General features: G+C 33.9%; 1 protein-coding gene across 2 annotated transcripts in view; it reads right to left on the bottom strand.

The window, feature by feature from the left end:
* Nucleotides 1–627: 627 nt before the first annotated feature.
* Nucleotides 628–14,363, bottom strand: part of LOC131933813 (cohesin subunit SA-1) — a 28,785-nt gene continuing 15,049 nt past the window's right edge. The window contains exons 24-35 of one of the 2 annotated variants that reach the window (XM_059290374.1): nt 13,568–13,701; nt 12,957–13,058; nt 12,191–12,259; nt 11,548–11,624; nt 10,878–11,012; nt 10,246–10,418; nt 9,027–9,180; nt 5,948–6,046; nt 4,607–4,814; nt 4,199–4,306; nt 3,486–3,545; nt 628–2,036 (exon numbers count right to left, since the gene is read on the bottom strand). In XM_059290374.1, coding sequence (XP_059146357.1) covers nt 2,007–2,036; nt 3,486–3,545; nt 4,199–4,306; nt 4,607–4,814; nt 5,948–6,046; nt 9,027–9,180; nt 10,246–10,418; nt 10,878–11,012; nt 11,548–11,624; nt 12,191–12,259; nt 12,957–13,058; nt 13,568–13,701 — 1,349 coding nt within the window. In that variant the 3' untranslated portion in view covers nt 628–2,006. The remainder of the gene's footprint in view (nt 2,037–3,485; nt 3,546–4,198; nt 4,307–4,606; nt 4,815–5,947; nt 6,047–9,026; nt 9,181–10,245; nt 10,419–10,877; nt 11,013–11,547; nt 11,625–12,190; nt 12,260–12,956; nt 13,059–13,567; nt 13,702–14,363) is intronic. The other variant, XM_059290376.1, reaches the window with a different exon arrangement.

Genomic DNA, 14,363 nt, shown 5'->3' with positions numbered 1-14,363 from the left:
ACACTGGATCCAGATAATTCTCTAAAAATCAACCATGAAAATAAAAAACTCAGGTACTTCCGAGCCCCCCCCCCCCACCGGAGAAAAAAAGTCTGGAAAAAACACTGTAGGCATCTCTTCCGTTTGCAAAGGAAAAAATGTCATATTTGACTTGTATGTGTGTGGCTGTATGCTATTGATTGCAGGACTTTTTCACTGAGCTTAGTTCATGCATCTTTCCTAGTACATTTACTGCTACACAGACAACACTCATAAAGAACTAATAAATGTGATGTCGGTGTGGTATTATTCTTACACCACCTCACAGGAACCCTCTATAACCCTACCCCTCAACCCAGCACCTCCACAACCCCTGACACTTAAGTTAGCACATTCACAATCCTGCACATTCATCATCAATTCAGCACCTATGTCTACATCATAATTCATATCCTTCCCCCCCTTCCATCATCATTAATCAATAGCCTCCCCTTCCCCCAACTACATCAGTAAACAACACACACCCTGCACACACCTATACAGAAAAAGTCCCTGAAGATTTAATTAAATAATAAAATAGAAACTACAACACAACAAAACAACATCCTTTTATTTTTTTTTAATTTAAAGCTAAAATAAAAACCCTCAGTAAATACAATGATAAAAGATAACATGAAACTAGAAATATTACAACAAAACATCATATCTGTGTAAGTTAAAAACTATGTACACAATTTTTAAAGAATTATAATAACTCGTATGTATGAAACAGCTTTTACAATTAACATTAAACAAAAAACATCCACTACGGCATAAATGCTTAGTTATAAAAGTATAATCAAACAGTCGAGTCTACATGAATAAATAGCTAACATATGTATGAAATGTTTTATAACATTATGTGACGTACTATGTGATGTAGTATGAAACACATGTGACCTGTAGCATTGTTATTTGGGACCTCAGTAATTTTTAGTTAAAGGAAAAAAATAAATGGAAAGGGATTAAGGATATTGATTTTTTTAATGGCTTCTAATTATTTATTTTTTTAATTAATGCACTCATTTGTTTGGGGTTTTTTGTTTAGTTTTTTTAAAACCATTAAAAGCTTTTCATTTAAAAAGTCAGAACGTTTAGACAAAAAAAAAAGACATTTTTTCCGTCTTCTATGTTTTGGGAATTCTACAGTTTAGAAACTAGCTCATGGAGTATTTGATGTTTTCTTACTTCGTGGTTGTAGTTAAACACTGAAATCATCAACAAAAATTAAGCTTTGATTTCAGTAAATAACTGAAGGTAATCAAAACCCAAACACTACTTACAAAAACAGAGGATAATGTCTGTAAATTATAATTGTATGTGATGTAGTTTAAACCTCAGCTATACCTACAACAAATACACATGTAATTACTCATTTGTTGCTTCATTACACCACATAATATACTGTCATTGATTAAACCAACCACAGGTAAATACAGACCAAATACATCATAACATCACATCATGTGATGTCACTGACCAAACAGGTATGTAAGTCTTAGACAAAGATATTGAAAATTACAAGTGGCAAATCAAAAATGAGTTCATACAACAAAGCTTATATATACACATATACACACACATGCTATAATTTAACTGTTAACACAACAACAAAGCACACCTAAACATTTAATATCATTATAGACAACAATTTTAGGTACAATTTCTGAACATTAATTTTTTTAAAGATAAAGTCTAACAAAAAATTGCTTATACAAATAAAATAAATAACTATTAAATAAATTTTATTCAAACATATACATTTATAAAAGTACATTTTTAAAATTAATATTTATTTATTACAGTAAAAAAAAATCACTACACTTGACTAGAAAGTTTAATAATTTTAGTACAAAATTAGATGTATTCATTACTTAAAGCTATTTGCCTTTACTCTAAAATAAACCATTTAATCTGTACAATTTCTCTCTCCTGGCTGTAGGCTAATGGGTTGCCTCCCTTGTACTAATAGGTTGCCTCCCTTGCATTCAGTAGCCTTGATGACTGCTCATGTCAGACTATAGAAAAAAAAAATTTTAAGCTCATGAATGATTCACTAAAGAAAAAAACCCTCATATTAGCAATATTAACTACCTAATAGAGCTTTAACTAAGACATTACTAAAGCAAAACATTGTTAATCTGCTGTGTTTTAAATTAATACTCCCTAGTATCCTTCAAAAATCTCTACCCCCAACCACCAATAATACATTTTTCTATAACAAATCTAAAAATTATTTTGCATTAATAAACAATGATAAACACATTTTTTTGTTTCAAATTTCTACTTTCAAAAAGAATTAAAGATTTCTCCAAATCTTATCCCATCCTTCAACCCAACAATTTTTGTCTAGATAAAATAACAAGTTTCCAAGTACATTTTGATCAAGTCTTTTAGTACTATCTGTAAAGAAGCTAAATTGAATTGATGCTCCTGTCTGTTATATAAAGTGGTTGCTATAAATACTAAGAAGAAGAGTCTATCAATTATAAGATGGATTTTGTTTTAACATACACATCTTTAGTCACCAAACTTGTACACAAAACAGCACAGACATACAAAAATCATGTGACAATTTGGCCTGAAGCCCACATCTCTAACATAACAATACATCTAATCCCACAAACTCAAGCTTAGTTGATACAACATAATTTCTCTACTTTAGATTCCATTGAAAAGAGAACATGTGGACACAATTCCAATGAAATAGTACAGTTCAACAAATCACTCTTTTAAAGTCATTGACTTATTGTGATAGATGTACTAGTATTAATGAGTTATTATCAGTTATCTAACATTCATTTTTTCAACAGGGCTATGTGGGAAGCAATGACAACAATATAGGGTGGTAAGAAAAAACATTAACAACCATACCAGCAATAACAACCCTATCAGAAAGCCACTGTGAATGGGATGACATCTACTGTTAATAGATCTAAATCATAAACTTTACACTTACAAAAAAACAACTAGGCTAACTTAATTTGGATATAAAAAAAAATATTTAAAAATAAAAAAACAAAAAAAAACACCCAAACCCCCCCTCCCCCCCCGCCTAGAATTAAAATACAAATTTCCTGATAGTGACATGTAAATCAAATTTAGTAATGTGTAATCCAATGTATGGGTGATAAATACGTGATATGTTAAAGCAATAATAAAACAGTGAAAAGATGGACAGGATATTAAGCTGGTTTTGGAATTTCTTTTTAAAAACTACATTCCAAAATTATTTTTTTTTTTAAAACATCTTTATTTATGTCAAAAACTTTTGTAAAAATAAAAGAGTACTTATAAATACAATTTTTTTTTTCTGCAGAAGGGTCATTACAACTATAAAATGTAATTATAATGTTATACAAGTTAATGTTATGTAAGTTTCTGTGAGGTACAAAATTTGAATAGAGAAGCCTATAATAGAAAGACAAGGGGGATAACATAGTTACAACACCAAACATCAAACTCACATATGGTGTATGCACCATTTGATGTTGTTGTTGTTGTTGCTGTTGGTGGCGGTGATGGTGCTGACAGCAATAGGAACAAACATTTTAACCAGTTAGTTCTATATGTTTTTTCTTCAAATTCTAAACATAACAGAGGTGAATTATAAAGATAAGAAAGCAGCAAAGATGTGAAAACAAAGATATAAAAATGTGGAGGAAAAAATAAATAGATAGACACTGAAAAAGTGGGATGAAAATTAAGCTACATTGTGGCTTACTTCTCACATAAGTAAAAACAGAATTTTAAATGTTATAAAATGTGCATAATTTTATATGAAAGAAATTATTATTTAAAAAAAAATGGCTGAAAGGAAAGGGTACCAAAAATTAAATAAGTAGTCTTATAATGGAAAGGGGGAGGGGAGTGGGGGGTGTTTAAGAAGAGAGGGGGGGATTTTTCAATAAATTGTTGAAGAATATTTATGAGACCCAGAGAACAATCTGGAAAATATCACTAATTGCATGACTCAAGTCAAGTCTAGAGAAAAAGCAATGTTAAAGAGTCAGCAAACAATCACAGTGTTAGTATGACTCTAGTAATGTTGAGGGTGTTAGTAAAACTCTAGTCTAGAAAAAAAAATGTAAAAAGAGTCTGAAAACAATTAGTGCGTTAGTATGACTCCAGTATTATGGAGGTAAAAAAAGTCAGAATATAAAATAAAAATTTAAATTACCGAAGCATCCTCTATGTACTGTGAGGAATCTTCTTCAAAGAGACCTCCCTGAGCTTGGTAGAAGTGACCCTGTCCTTGAGAGCTTACAGGTGTGTGTGGGGTCCCACTCTGCAGAGTTAAATAGTTTTATATGTACATTGAAATATATTTTTATAAAAAAATAATTTTTGTAATGAAAATAAAAGATTTTAACATTTTTTTGTAACTACAAATCTGTTTTTTTAAACCAGGATATTTTAGCTTAAAATCAAGGGTACGTTTTTTTAATGAAAAAAATTTCTTCAACTAATTCCATGTATATTTTAAAAATTTCATTTAAGAAAAAATAAAGTTTCCTTGGATCTTAATTTAAAGTTGTAGTAGGCATCAAAGCCACAAGTTAATACTGAAAGAAATGAAGAAACTTACCCCTGGGGGCATGGGTGAGCCAATGATTTGTTGTGGGGTCAGGGCCCTGCGGTGTGGTGACTGCCTGTGGTGGTGCTGCTGCTGGTAGTAGAATTGCTGCTGTTGTTGTTGTTGCTGGTGGTGATGGTGCCGCTGTTGGTGGTGGTGCACAGATGAGGGACTCTCAAACTCTCCAATGCTGTTGTCACTAATCTCACTCAGTTGGGGCCTGAGGCAGATAAAATATAATATCAACTTACAATCACAATTTGAAATTAGCTCATTTCAGGAATTATTCTTTATTGTAGATCGGAAGCTGTTTTCATAGCTAATTAAATGAGAAAAAAATTCTATTTCCCCTGGTCTCTTGAAAATTTTATGAACAGACATTAAATTTTTTTTTACTTGAAAAGGTTTTTTAACGAACTATATAAAAAATAATGCATAATTGAGTGAGAAAATTAATGTTTGTATGTTTAAAAAAAGTGACCTCAGGTATAAAGGGATAGTGTATCAGCACTAAGCCTAGCCACTTTCTTTTCCCAACTCCTCAGGTACCCATTAGGTCTGAGTGGACTCAGGTGGTCCTACAAAACTTCAGACTTTTGGGTTAGTGACAATGAGTTCACTTCTGACCACGAGCTCTACTTCTGACCACATTGCCTCGTGTGGTATTTAAATACCCAAGGGTAATTATAAGTAACAGTTTACCCACAGCTAAACATAATGTGGCAGTATCTAGAGCAAACAGAGATATTTAGACAAAACGAGTACATAATGTGTGGAAATTCACTTAAGGACAGACTAGCCAAATACTTTTGCAACGAGCATGGAATAGACAAGTAACGCAATAAGGAATCTTTGGGGTGTAACAGTAGTTACTTGGTTAGATGTAGAGCCTATTCTAATTGGATGAGAACATGACCATCACAGGAATTTAAAACAGTTAAATGTATAGTAACGGTAGGTAGCTAGTAGATCTAGCAAGACTTGATTAGATGAGGGTTTATTTTCATTGAGTTAGAACACATCCAACACAATAAAATAGGCTTGATGGTGTGATCAAACTTGTGGTAGGGGGTGTTAAACTTATATGGCAGGTGGTGTCTAACTTACGTGGCAGGGGTGTTTGTCTAACTTAGGTAGCAGGGGGGTGTCTAACTTAAATGGTGGGTGTGTGTGTGTCTAACTTACGTAGCAGAGGGTGTCTAACTTATGTGGCGTGGGGGGTCTAACTTATGTGGCGGGGTGTGTGTGTGTGTGTCTAACTTACGTGGCAGGGGGGTTTCTAACTTACGTGGCAGGGGGGTTTCTAACTTACGTGGCAGGGGGTGTCTATGAGGAGGGGAGTGTCTAACTTACGTGGCAGGGGGATGTCTGTGCCTGTCTGATCTCCTCAAGTTGTGGTGCTCCTGTTGTGGCGCTTTGTGGGACCAGTTGGCCTGGGCGCTTCTGGAACTGCTGCAGGTGTTTTAGAAACAGGTGGGTCAGGTAACTTGTAAGGTGAGAAGGTGGGTAAGTTGTAAGGTGGGTCAGGTAAGTTGTAAGGTGGGTCAGGTAAGTTGTAAGGTGAGAAGGTGGGTAAGTTGTAAGGTAACAAGGTGGGTCAGGTAAGTTGTAAGGTGAGAAGGTGGGTTAGTCCTGGTGTAGGGTGAGAAGGTGGGTCAGGTAAGTTGTAAGGTTACAAGGTGGGTCAGGTAAGTTGTAAGGTGAGAAGGTGGGTCAGGTAAGTTGTAAGGTTACAAGGTGGGTCAGGTAAGTTGTAAGGTGGGTCAGGTAAATTGTAGGGTGAGAAGGTGGGTCAGGTAAGTTGTAAGGTTACAAGGTGGGTCAGGTAAGTTGTAAGGTGAGAAGGAGGGTCAAAGGGTTGTAAGGTTACAAGGTGGGTCAGGTAAGTTGTAAGGTGGGTCAGGTAAATTGTAGGGTGAAAAGGTGGGTCAGGTAAGTTGTAAGGTTACAAGGTGGGTCAGGTAAGTTGTAAGGTGGGTCAGGTAAATTGTAGGGTGAGAAGGTGGGTCAGGTAAGTTGTAGGGTGAGAAGGTGGGTCAGGTAAGTTGTAAGGTGGTTCAGGTAAGCTTTAGGGTGAGAAGGTGGGTCAGGTAAGCTGTAAGGTAACATGGTGGGTCAGGTAAGTTGTAAGGTAACAAGGTGGGTCAGGTAAGTTGTAAGGTAACAAGGTGGGTCAGGTAAGCTATAAGGCAACAACGTGGGTTAGTCCAGGTGTAGGGTGAGAAGGTGGGTCAGGTAAGTTGTAAGGTGGGTCAGGTAAATTGTAGGGTGAGAAGGTGGGTCAGGTAAGTTGTAAGGTGGGTCAGGTAAATTGTAGGGTGAGAAGGTGGGTCAGGTAAGTTGTAAGGTAACAAGGTGGGTCAGGTAAGTTGTAAGGTAACAACGTGGGTCAGGTAAGTTGTAAGGTGGGTCAGGTAAATTGTAGGGTGAGAAGGTGGGTCAAGTAAGTTGTAGGGTGAGAAGGTGGGTCAGGTAAGTTGTAAGGTGGTTCAGGTAAACTTTAGGGTGAGAAGGTGGGTCAGGTAAGCTGTAAGGTAACATGGTGGGTCAGGTAAGTTGTAAGGTAACAAGGTGGGTCAGGTAAGTTGTAAGCTAACAAGGTGGGTCAGTTCAGTTGAGGTGACAGTAACAACAGGTAAGTAAATCCAATTGTAGCATGGTAATAAAACAAGTAAGTAGGTGGGAATACAATTTTAAAGTGGGTTACAGGAAACACATTTGAAAAAAGGTGAAAAGCAGAAGACAAAACTAATCTAATCGCTCTTATAACACTACCCAGTAGTGCACAAAAATTAACTTAATTTACAATTTGTGAAGACATGACACCTAAATTATTGATTTCAATATAAATATGACTAAATTAGAAAATTAAGGTGAGGGAACTACATCCAAATCAGAAACAATAAAATCAATGGGTGAATCCACACAAAAATAAAAATAGTAACACAAATGTTATAATGGCAAAACTTTTATTTAAGTCGTATTTAATTTCATTTCTTGAAATTATCATCAAAATGAGAAAGTAATCCATATATACTTTATGTATATTAAATTACCACTAAGATGCAGAGCTAATTAGGTTTTATTTAAAAAATACAACATGTATATTCACTAGCTATTTACACAGTATAAAATGTTTCCTATTTACATTTTTCTTTCTCCCCAGTCTATTCATGACTGAGTAGAGAGGGGAGACAATATTTACATCTGTGAATAAATCAGGGGAGAGAACAACATAAAAACCAGTTAATACAAAAAGATTATTTTAAAAAGTGAACACCTAAACACCAGAACCAAACATGGTGTTTAATAAAAATAACACAAAAATTGTGAATGCAGAATAAAAAAAAATGTGAAAGCAACACAAATATGATACAGAAATAAAAACATTTATAAAAATAATTTTTAACAGCACAGCGAGAATGAAAAACTTTATTTCTGAATACCTTAAAATTAATTAAAATATTTCAACTAATATTACCATATAAATGGTTTAGTGATTTAAGCTGGACTGCAGAGGTAATCAGTTTTTTACATGTCATTTGTCAGTATGTTAAAACAATAGTTACTGGTCATCTGACAAGTCAGTAAACAAAACTAAATATGGTCTGGTCAAGTCTATATTAACTGTAACTTGGACACCTCTGTCTGATCAGCCTTTGGTGTAATACTGATTACTTTTACCTGCCTTTACAATTGTGTTTTAATAAATATAAAAAGACATTAAACAACCTTTTTACAACATGTACAATCTAACAGATGATATAATCTTAGGGAAAGAAATGATCTTCAGTTAAAGAGAGTTACAACTTAATTAATATTCTCTATTTTCAAGCACCAAATCAAAATAAATTAGCAACCAAACTTAGACAACAATCAAAACTGAAACAGAAATAATATAAACCAAGTATAGCGTTTCTCATGTAAAACACGTTGCTGGTGTATGTACATTAACAAAAAGATGGCTTGGCTAATCAATGAGCTGTCTTTATTTTAAAGTTTAAAATCTCGTTAATCCCTTTACCATTTGACAAGATTACTAAAAGAAGTAATGAAATTTTTTTAAAGGTTTTAAAAGCTGCACATTTTTATATTTAATTTTATGTTTAATTGTGATCAATTAACACTTTCTACTAGCTTGCATTAGGTCTGATTTATCATACTCATATCTAGAAATAATCAATGTAATATTTTTTTTTATTTATCCACAAAAATGAGTTAACATTATACAGTTTTTATCTATTTCGGCTATCATCTATTCTAGATTTCCTTAGAAAATCATATAATGAAAACAAAAAGGAAAAAGAAAATATGATACAAAGCAACAGTTAACCAAAAATATAAAACAACAGTAAATATAAATAAGAAATGAAAACAGTCAAAAACAAAAAAAAATAAATGCTGCAGATGATCCACAAAGTGAGAATCTTACGAGTCATCAAAATCCTGCTCGGAGCCAATGTTGGACTCCATGTTGGAATCTTCGTCCTGTTCATGGTGGTGGCCGCGCTTGACCGCTGTTGATGTCATAGGCTGGACACTCATGGGTCCTGGTGTGTGAGGTTCATAGCTTGTGTCTGATGAGGCTGAGATTGGTTAAATAAAATAAAGTTTCCTGACAAGGCTGAATTTTATAAATAGGTGCTGAAGGAGGATATTACAAATAAAATAACAGGACAAGATAGAAAACGCAAAACTGTAGCAGATGTGTGGACAGGTAACAAAAGAAAGGCAAATCATTGAAAAGAAATGGCGATGGATTGGGCACACGCTCAGAAAAGACACTGGCAGTAGACCAGACATGTCTTGGAATGGACCCCCCCCCCACCCCACGGCAAACAAAATGCAAGAAGACATGGTGATGTAGTGTGCTGGAAAAGGCTATAAGGATAGGAAGCAATAGGGAAAAGTTAAACAGAGTGGAAGGAGATAGTGATGAGGCCTAATGTTCTGCAAGGAATAAAATGGAAAAATGATGATGATACAAATGAATACAACTATGTCACACCCATTAAACAGTAACACACTACAAAACAAATGGATTATAGCCAATAAGGCTAAGTGAAATCAGGTACCATTAACAATCCAGTGTAATTCTGTTGTCAACTTCACTATTCCTGACATGTCTTTAGTGAACTTAACATTTTCAACCAATAAACTTCACTGATTAAATATATATAGGCCTACATGAATTTTTTTTTCTCGATGTCTTTAACTTTCAGCTAATCAGGTTGTATAACAAAAGAAGTTTTAGAAATAATAGGATTTTTGTTTCAAACAAAATGCAATGAAGCCACAAACAAAACCATCCAGTAACAACAAAAACTTGTAAAGTTTAAACAAAATGTAAAGAAGCAGTTAAAAAAAACCAACAAAAACTAGTCAAATCAAACTACCAATAACAAGAAGAGCTATTCCAACTGCTCAGAGGCATAGCGACCCTTCCAAGCGCCCGGGGACAAACTTTCAATTTGCCCCCCCCCCCCCCATATATTTTTTAATTTATAATGCAAAAATTCGCTAAAATGAGCTTTTAATTTTTTTTAACCCATTTTGGCACCCCCTAGTGTCGGCGCCCGGGGACATAAGTACCCCGCTGCCCCCCCCCCCCCCTTCGCTAAACCTCTGCAACTGCTAATGGTAAAACTTACTATCTTGTCTGTTCTTCCTGCCATAACGTTTCTGTGCTGCCTGCTTGAGAGTGATGGGATTCCAGTCTGTTTCCCCCTGCATCAAACTGTTCCTGTACGTGAAGAAAGGCTGCCAGTCTTCCTGTCTTACCTGAGGTATTTTACCTTCCACCTGCTTATCCAGGTAGTTTACCCTGAAAGATGAAAAACATTTCCCATGATAATCACACTTGTCTTTCATAAAGCAAAACTAAAAACTACCGATTTTTTTTTAAAATAGCCACTTTTACGCTTATACATATAAAAAAAAATATACTCTGGACGGTTTACACTATCCCTTATAAAATAAAACAAAAAGAAAAAACCAACTCTTTATGCTAAAAAAGCAACTTTCACCAACAATAATCACTAACAGTTTTTAAACACCATCTTACATAAGGACTCTTACAACTTACACAGGGACCCATGCAGTTAGACCTAACAACTTACACAGGGACCCATGCAGTCAGACCTAACAACTTACACAGGGACCCATGCAGTCAAACCTAACAACTTACACAGGGACCTATGCAGTCAGACCTAACTTACACAGGGACCTATGCAGTCAGACCTAACTTACACAGGGACCCATACAGTCAGACCAAACAACTTACACTGTCTTTTTGTCCTGTTTCATGAGTTTGTTCGTGAACTCACACAACACCTCCAGGAAGGCTAAGTTGGGTGGGGCAGCATTTGGACCTTTGTCAAAGTTTTCAAATGGTGTCAGGCTGAACATGATACCCTCCCTGTTGATTTCAATTTAAAAAAAAAAAACGTTCAAATATTTAATGTTCAAACAGCTACTAGTTCAGAAATACATATGCGTAGAAAAATATAATTTTCAAACAGAAATTTGATAATTTCAAAAACATAATTGAAATAAGTATTATGGCTATGACTTAGAAAACATTTAACAAAAAGTAACAAAAAAAAAAGGAAAGACTAGTTTTCATGGGATCTACTAGGAATAAACTTCTGTTTTAACTACATCCTACAACTTAATTAGAGCCAAAATGTATAGATCATTCTAACGATTAAATTAGAAAACAGGGTAGATAGATGTATCTCTAGTGATGTTGATAAATCAAACTTACGTGTGCATTTATAGATCATTCAAACGATTAAATGGTTAATTTAGAAAACAGGGTAGACATATGTATTTCTAGTGATACTGATAAATCAAACTTATGTGTGCATTTATAGATCATTCAAACGATTAAATGGTTAATTTAGGAAAACAGGGTAGACATGTATCTCTAGTGATGGATAAATCAAACTTACGTGTGCATTGTTGCCACAGCTTCACGGTTTTTTATTTGATCAAGACCAAAGGACAGAGCAAACCTCCTAGACAACTCCTGTTAACAAATGGTTACAATATTTTAAACTATAGGAAAATTTAAGTCAGAACTAATGAAATGGCTAGGGTGATCTGATATTCTTTCTAATTTAATTTCAAAGATTTTCCTACCAATTTTAATTCAGAGGTGTTATTTATTATTTAAATCTTCTTTACCTTAATGGGTTAGAACTAATCAATGGCTTTGGTGATCAAATATTTAGTTTCAAAGATTTTCTATTTTAAATTTGGAATAGTTATATTATTAACATCTTTACCTTAATGGATTAGAACTAATCAATGGTTTTGGTGATCAAATATTTTTTATTTAATTTCAAAGATTGTCCTACCATTTTAAATTTGGAATAGTTATATTATTAACATCTTTACCTTAATGGATTGGAACTAATCAATGGCTTTGGTGATCAAATATTTGTAAATTTAGTTTCAAAGATTGTCCTACCGTTTTAAATTTGGAATAGTTATATTATTAACATCTTTACCTTAATAGATTAGAACTAATCAATGGCTTTGGTGATCAATTCCATTTTAAATATGGAATAGTTATATTATTAACATCTTTACCTTAATGGATTGGAAAGCATCAGATGACCTGTCCACATCTCCATGCTCTGCCTGAAGTTCTTTGAATAACTGGAAAATAGACATTAACATTATTAACTAGATACTACTTTTTATAACATTTCAATCAAATTAATGTTGCATCAACAGATATAACATTTTAAATACATACATAAATGCTCTATTAACTAGACACCACATGTTAAATATTAGTTATATTATGTGAACCAGAGAGCATATCTATATATATAATTCTCTTCTGGGAGCCGTTAGAAAAAACAAGCTGCAAGCGCCTCCTTGCAGTCCCCTCTCTTTCTCTCTATAACTACCACCCCCACCCCCACATTGTCTGGCGTGAGCTGTGGTCACGCTAAATGTTTACAAAGCTAAATGTTTACAAATCGTAGAGCCGTAGAGTCGGGTTTCTATTAGGGGCAGATAATTTAGTTCGATTTTAAACTTACAGGAGGTAACTAAGAAATAACTAAGAGGAGGCTGCTTTCATGAGGGGGGGGGGGGGGGTAGGGTCGGGGTTAGGGGAAAGGGGGGGGTGGGGGTTAATGTTTTAAAGCAAATATTTTCAGTGGCAGCATTGGTACTGTCGAATTCACAAATTATGAATTACTGAAAAGTAGAAAATAAAACAACTAAATAGCGGCGTATGATACGCTGTGGGTCGGCTCGTTTGTAAAATGTGACTCAAATAAGTGCTGTTTGAATCTTGTATGATGGTAGTATAGGTAGTGTTAGACATGGACATGTCAGTTACCTGCTGTAAGCTAATGGCCAGGGTCTTGGATGTTGTAACTTTGTTGATCTCCCTGGCTTTACTCAGTGTCCATTTAATGATGTCACCATAGTCGTTGTAAAACTAAAACATTCAAAGTTTATATAGTTTATACTTGACATATTTTTTTATCCTAAGACCAATTATTTCTATTTTAGCAGTAAGTAAAATTTTAAAATAAACAGGGTTTTAATCAAAATATTGTTTTACCCTGACATGTTAAATTCTTAAGCAAAATGGCATAATGAACTGTAGCTAATATTTAAAAAATCTTAACATAAAACAGGATGGAAAATCTAAGTATTAAAAACAACAGGATATATTTGAAAATATTTCCACAAAATCTAAATACTCAATAAAAGTACCTACATAAAACTTTGTATTATTGGTGCTTTCTTAGGTTAAGTTTCAATAGCATAAAATTAATACAAAAGCAAAAGTGCTATTGAAAAACAGAACAGTCCAAATTTTGCTGTAATGCATCAACTGTGATGTTCTACCAAGTGAAATTACATGAGGTGACTGCAATACTAAAACAGTTAAGATGTATTCATTAAGAGTCTTAGCTCCTGGACTAACATGAGAACACTTACCTTCATGTAATGTTTGAACATAGTAGCTGCCACCTTGATGTGAACAATGTTATACACAACCAGTTTACAAAAACTGGCAAGGAAATTTCTTCTTTTGTGGAGCTCTTCAATCTTTACATTCTCATCCATATCATCTGTTGGTATTCATTTTTTTAAAAATTCATCTTATGCATATTCTGATAAATATTGAAAAAAATCTTACCTTAATGATCGTTTTTATTAAAATAATATAAGAACGATTGTTTTTTTTTAAATTAAGGGAGGTTTAAAATAAGTAATGTATGAATTTATATTTCCTGGTTAAGATAAAAAATGAAATAATTTACATTTTGGAATAAGTTTCCCAAAAGGATATTATTCACTGTCTAAGTTGTACCATTTAACATCATGTCAAGTAATACATTTAAAGTAGATTAAAAATTAAATATAGGTACGGACAGCTTTTGAATAGTATAGCCAGTAAGGCAGACATAAACAGCATACTAAGGTACTGTGTAGTCAAACTTCACCTTCACTTTCCACAAATAATTAAGTACTAAGAGACATCTACTACAGGTTCAGGAACCAAACTCAAGACTTTCTGATTTACACTCAAACCAGTAAGATTTAAAAGAAAAAATAGAACTCCATAGAGAGAAACAAACCATCATCGTCCTCAACAAAACTTTCTGATGACCACTAACACTTGTAATATTTAAAAAACAGAACCCTATTGTGAAAAGACTTAAATAAAAACAAACCATCATCGTCCCCAACAAAAACTTTCTGATGACCACTAACACTAGTAAAATTCAAA

Source organism: Physella acuta, unplaced genomic scaffold (assembly GCF_028476545.2).
Source record: "Physella acuta isolate Inbredline_101_S28 unplaced genomic scaffold, ASM2847654v3 ptg002639l, whole genome shotgun sequence".
In the NCBI taxonomy this organism is placed as follows: domain Eukaryota; kingdom Metazoa; phylum Mollusca; class Gastropoda; family Physidae; genus Physella; species Physella acuta.
This window is presented reverse-complemented; position numbering and strand designations above follow the sequence as displayed.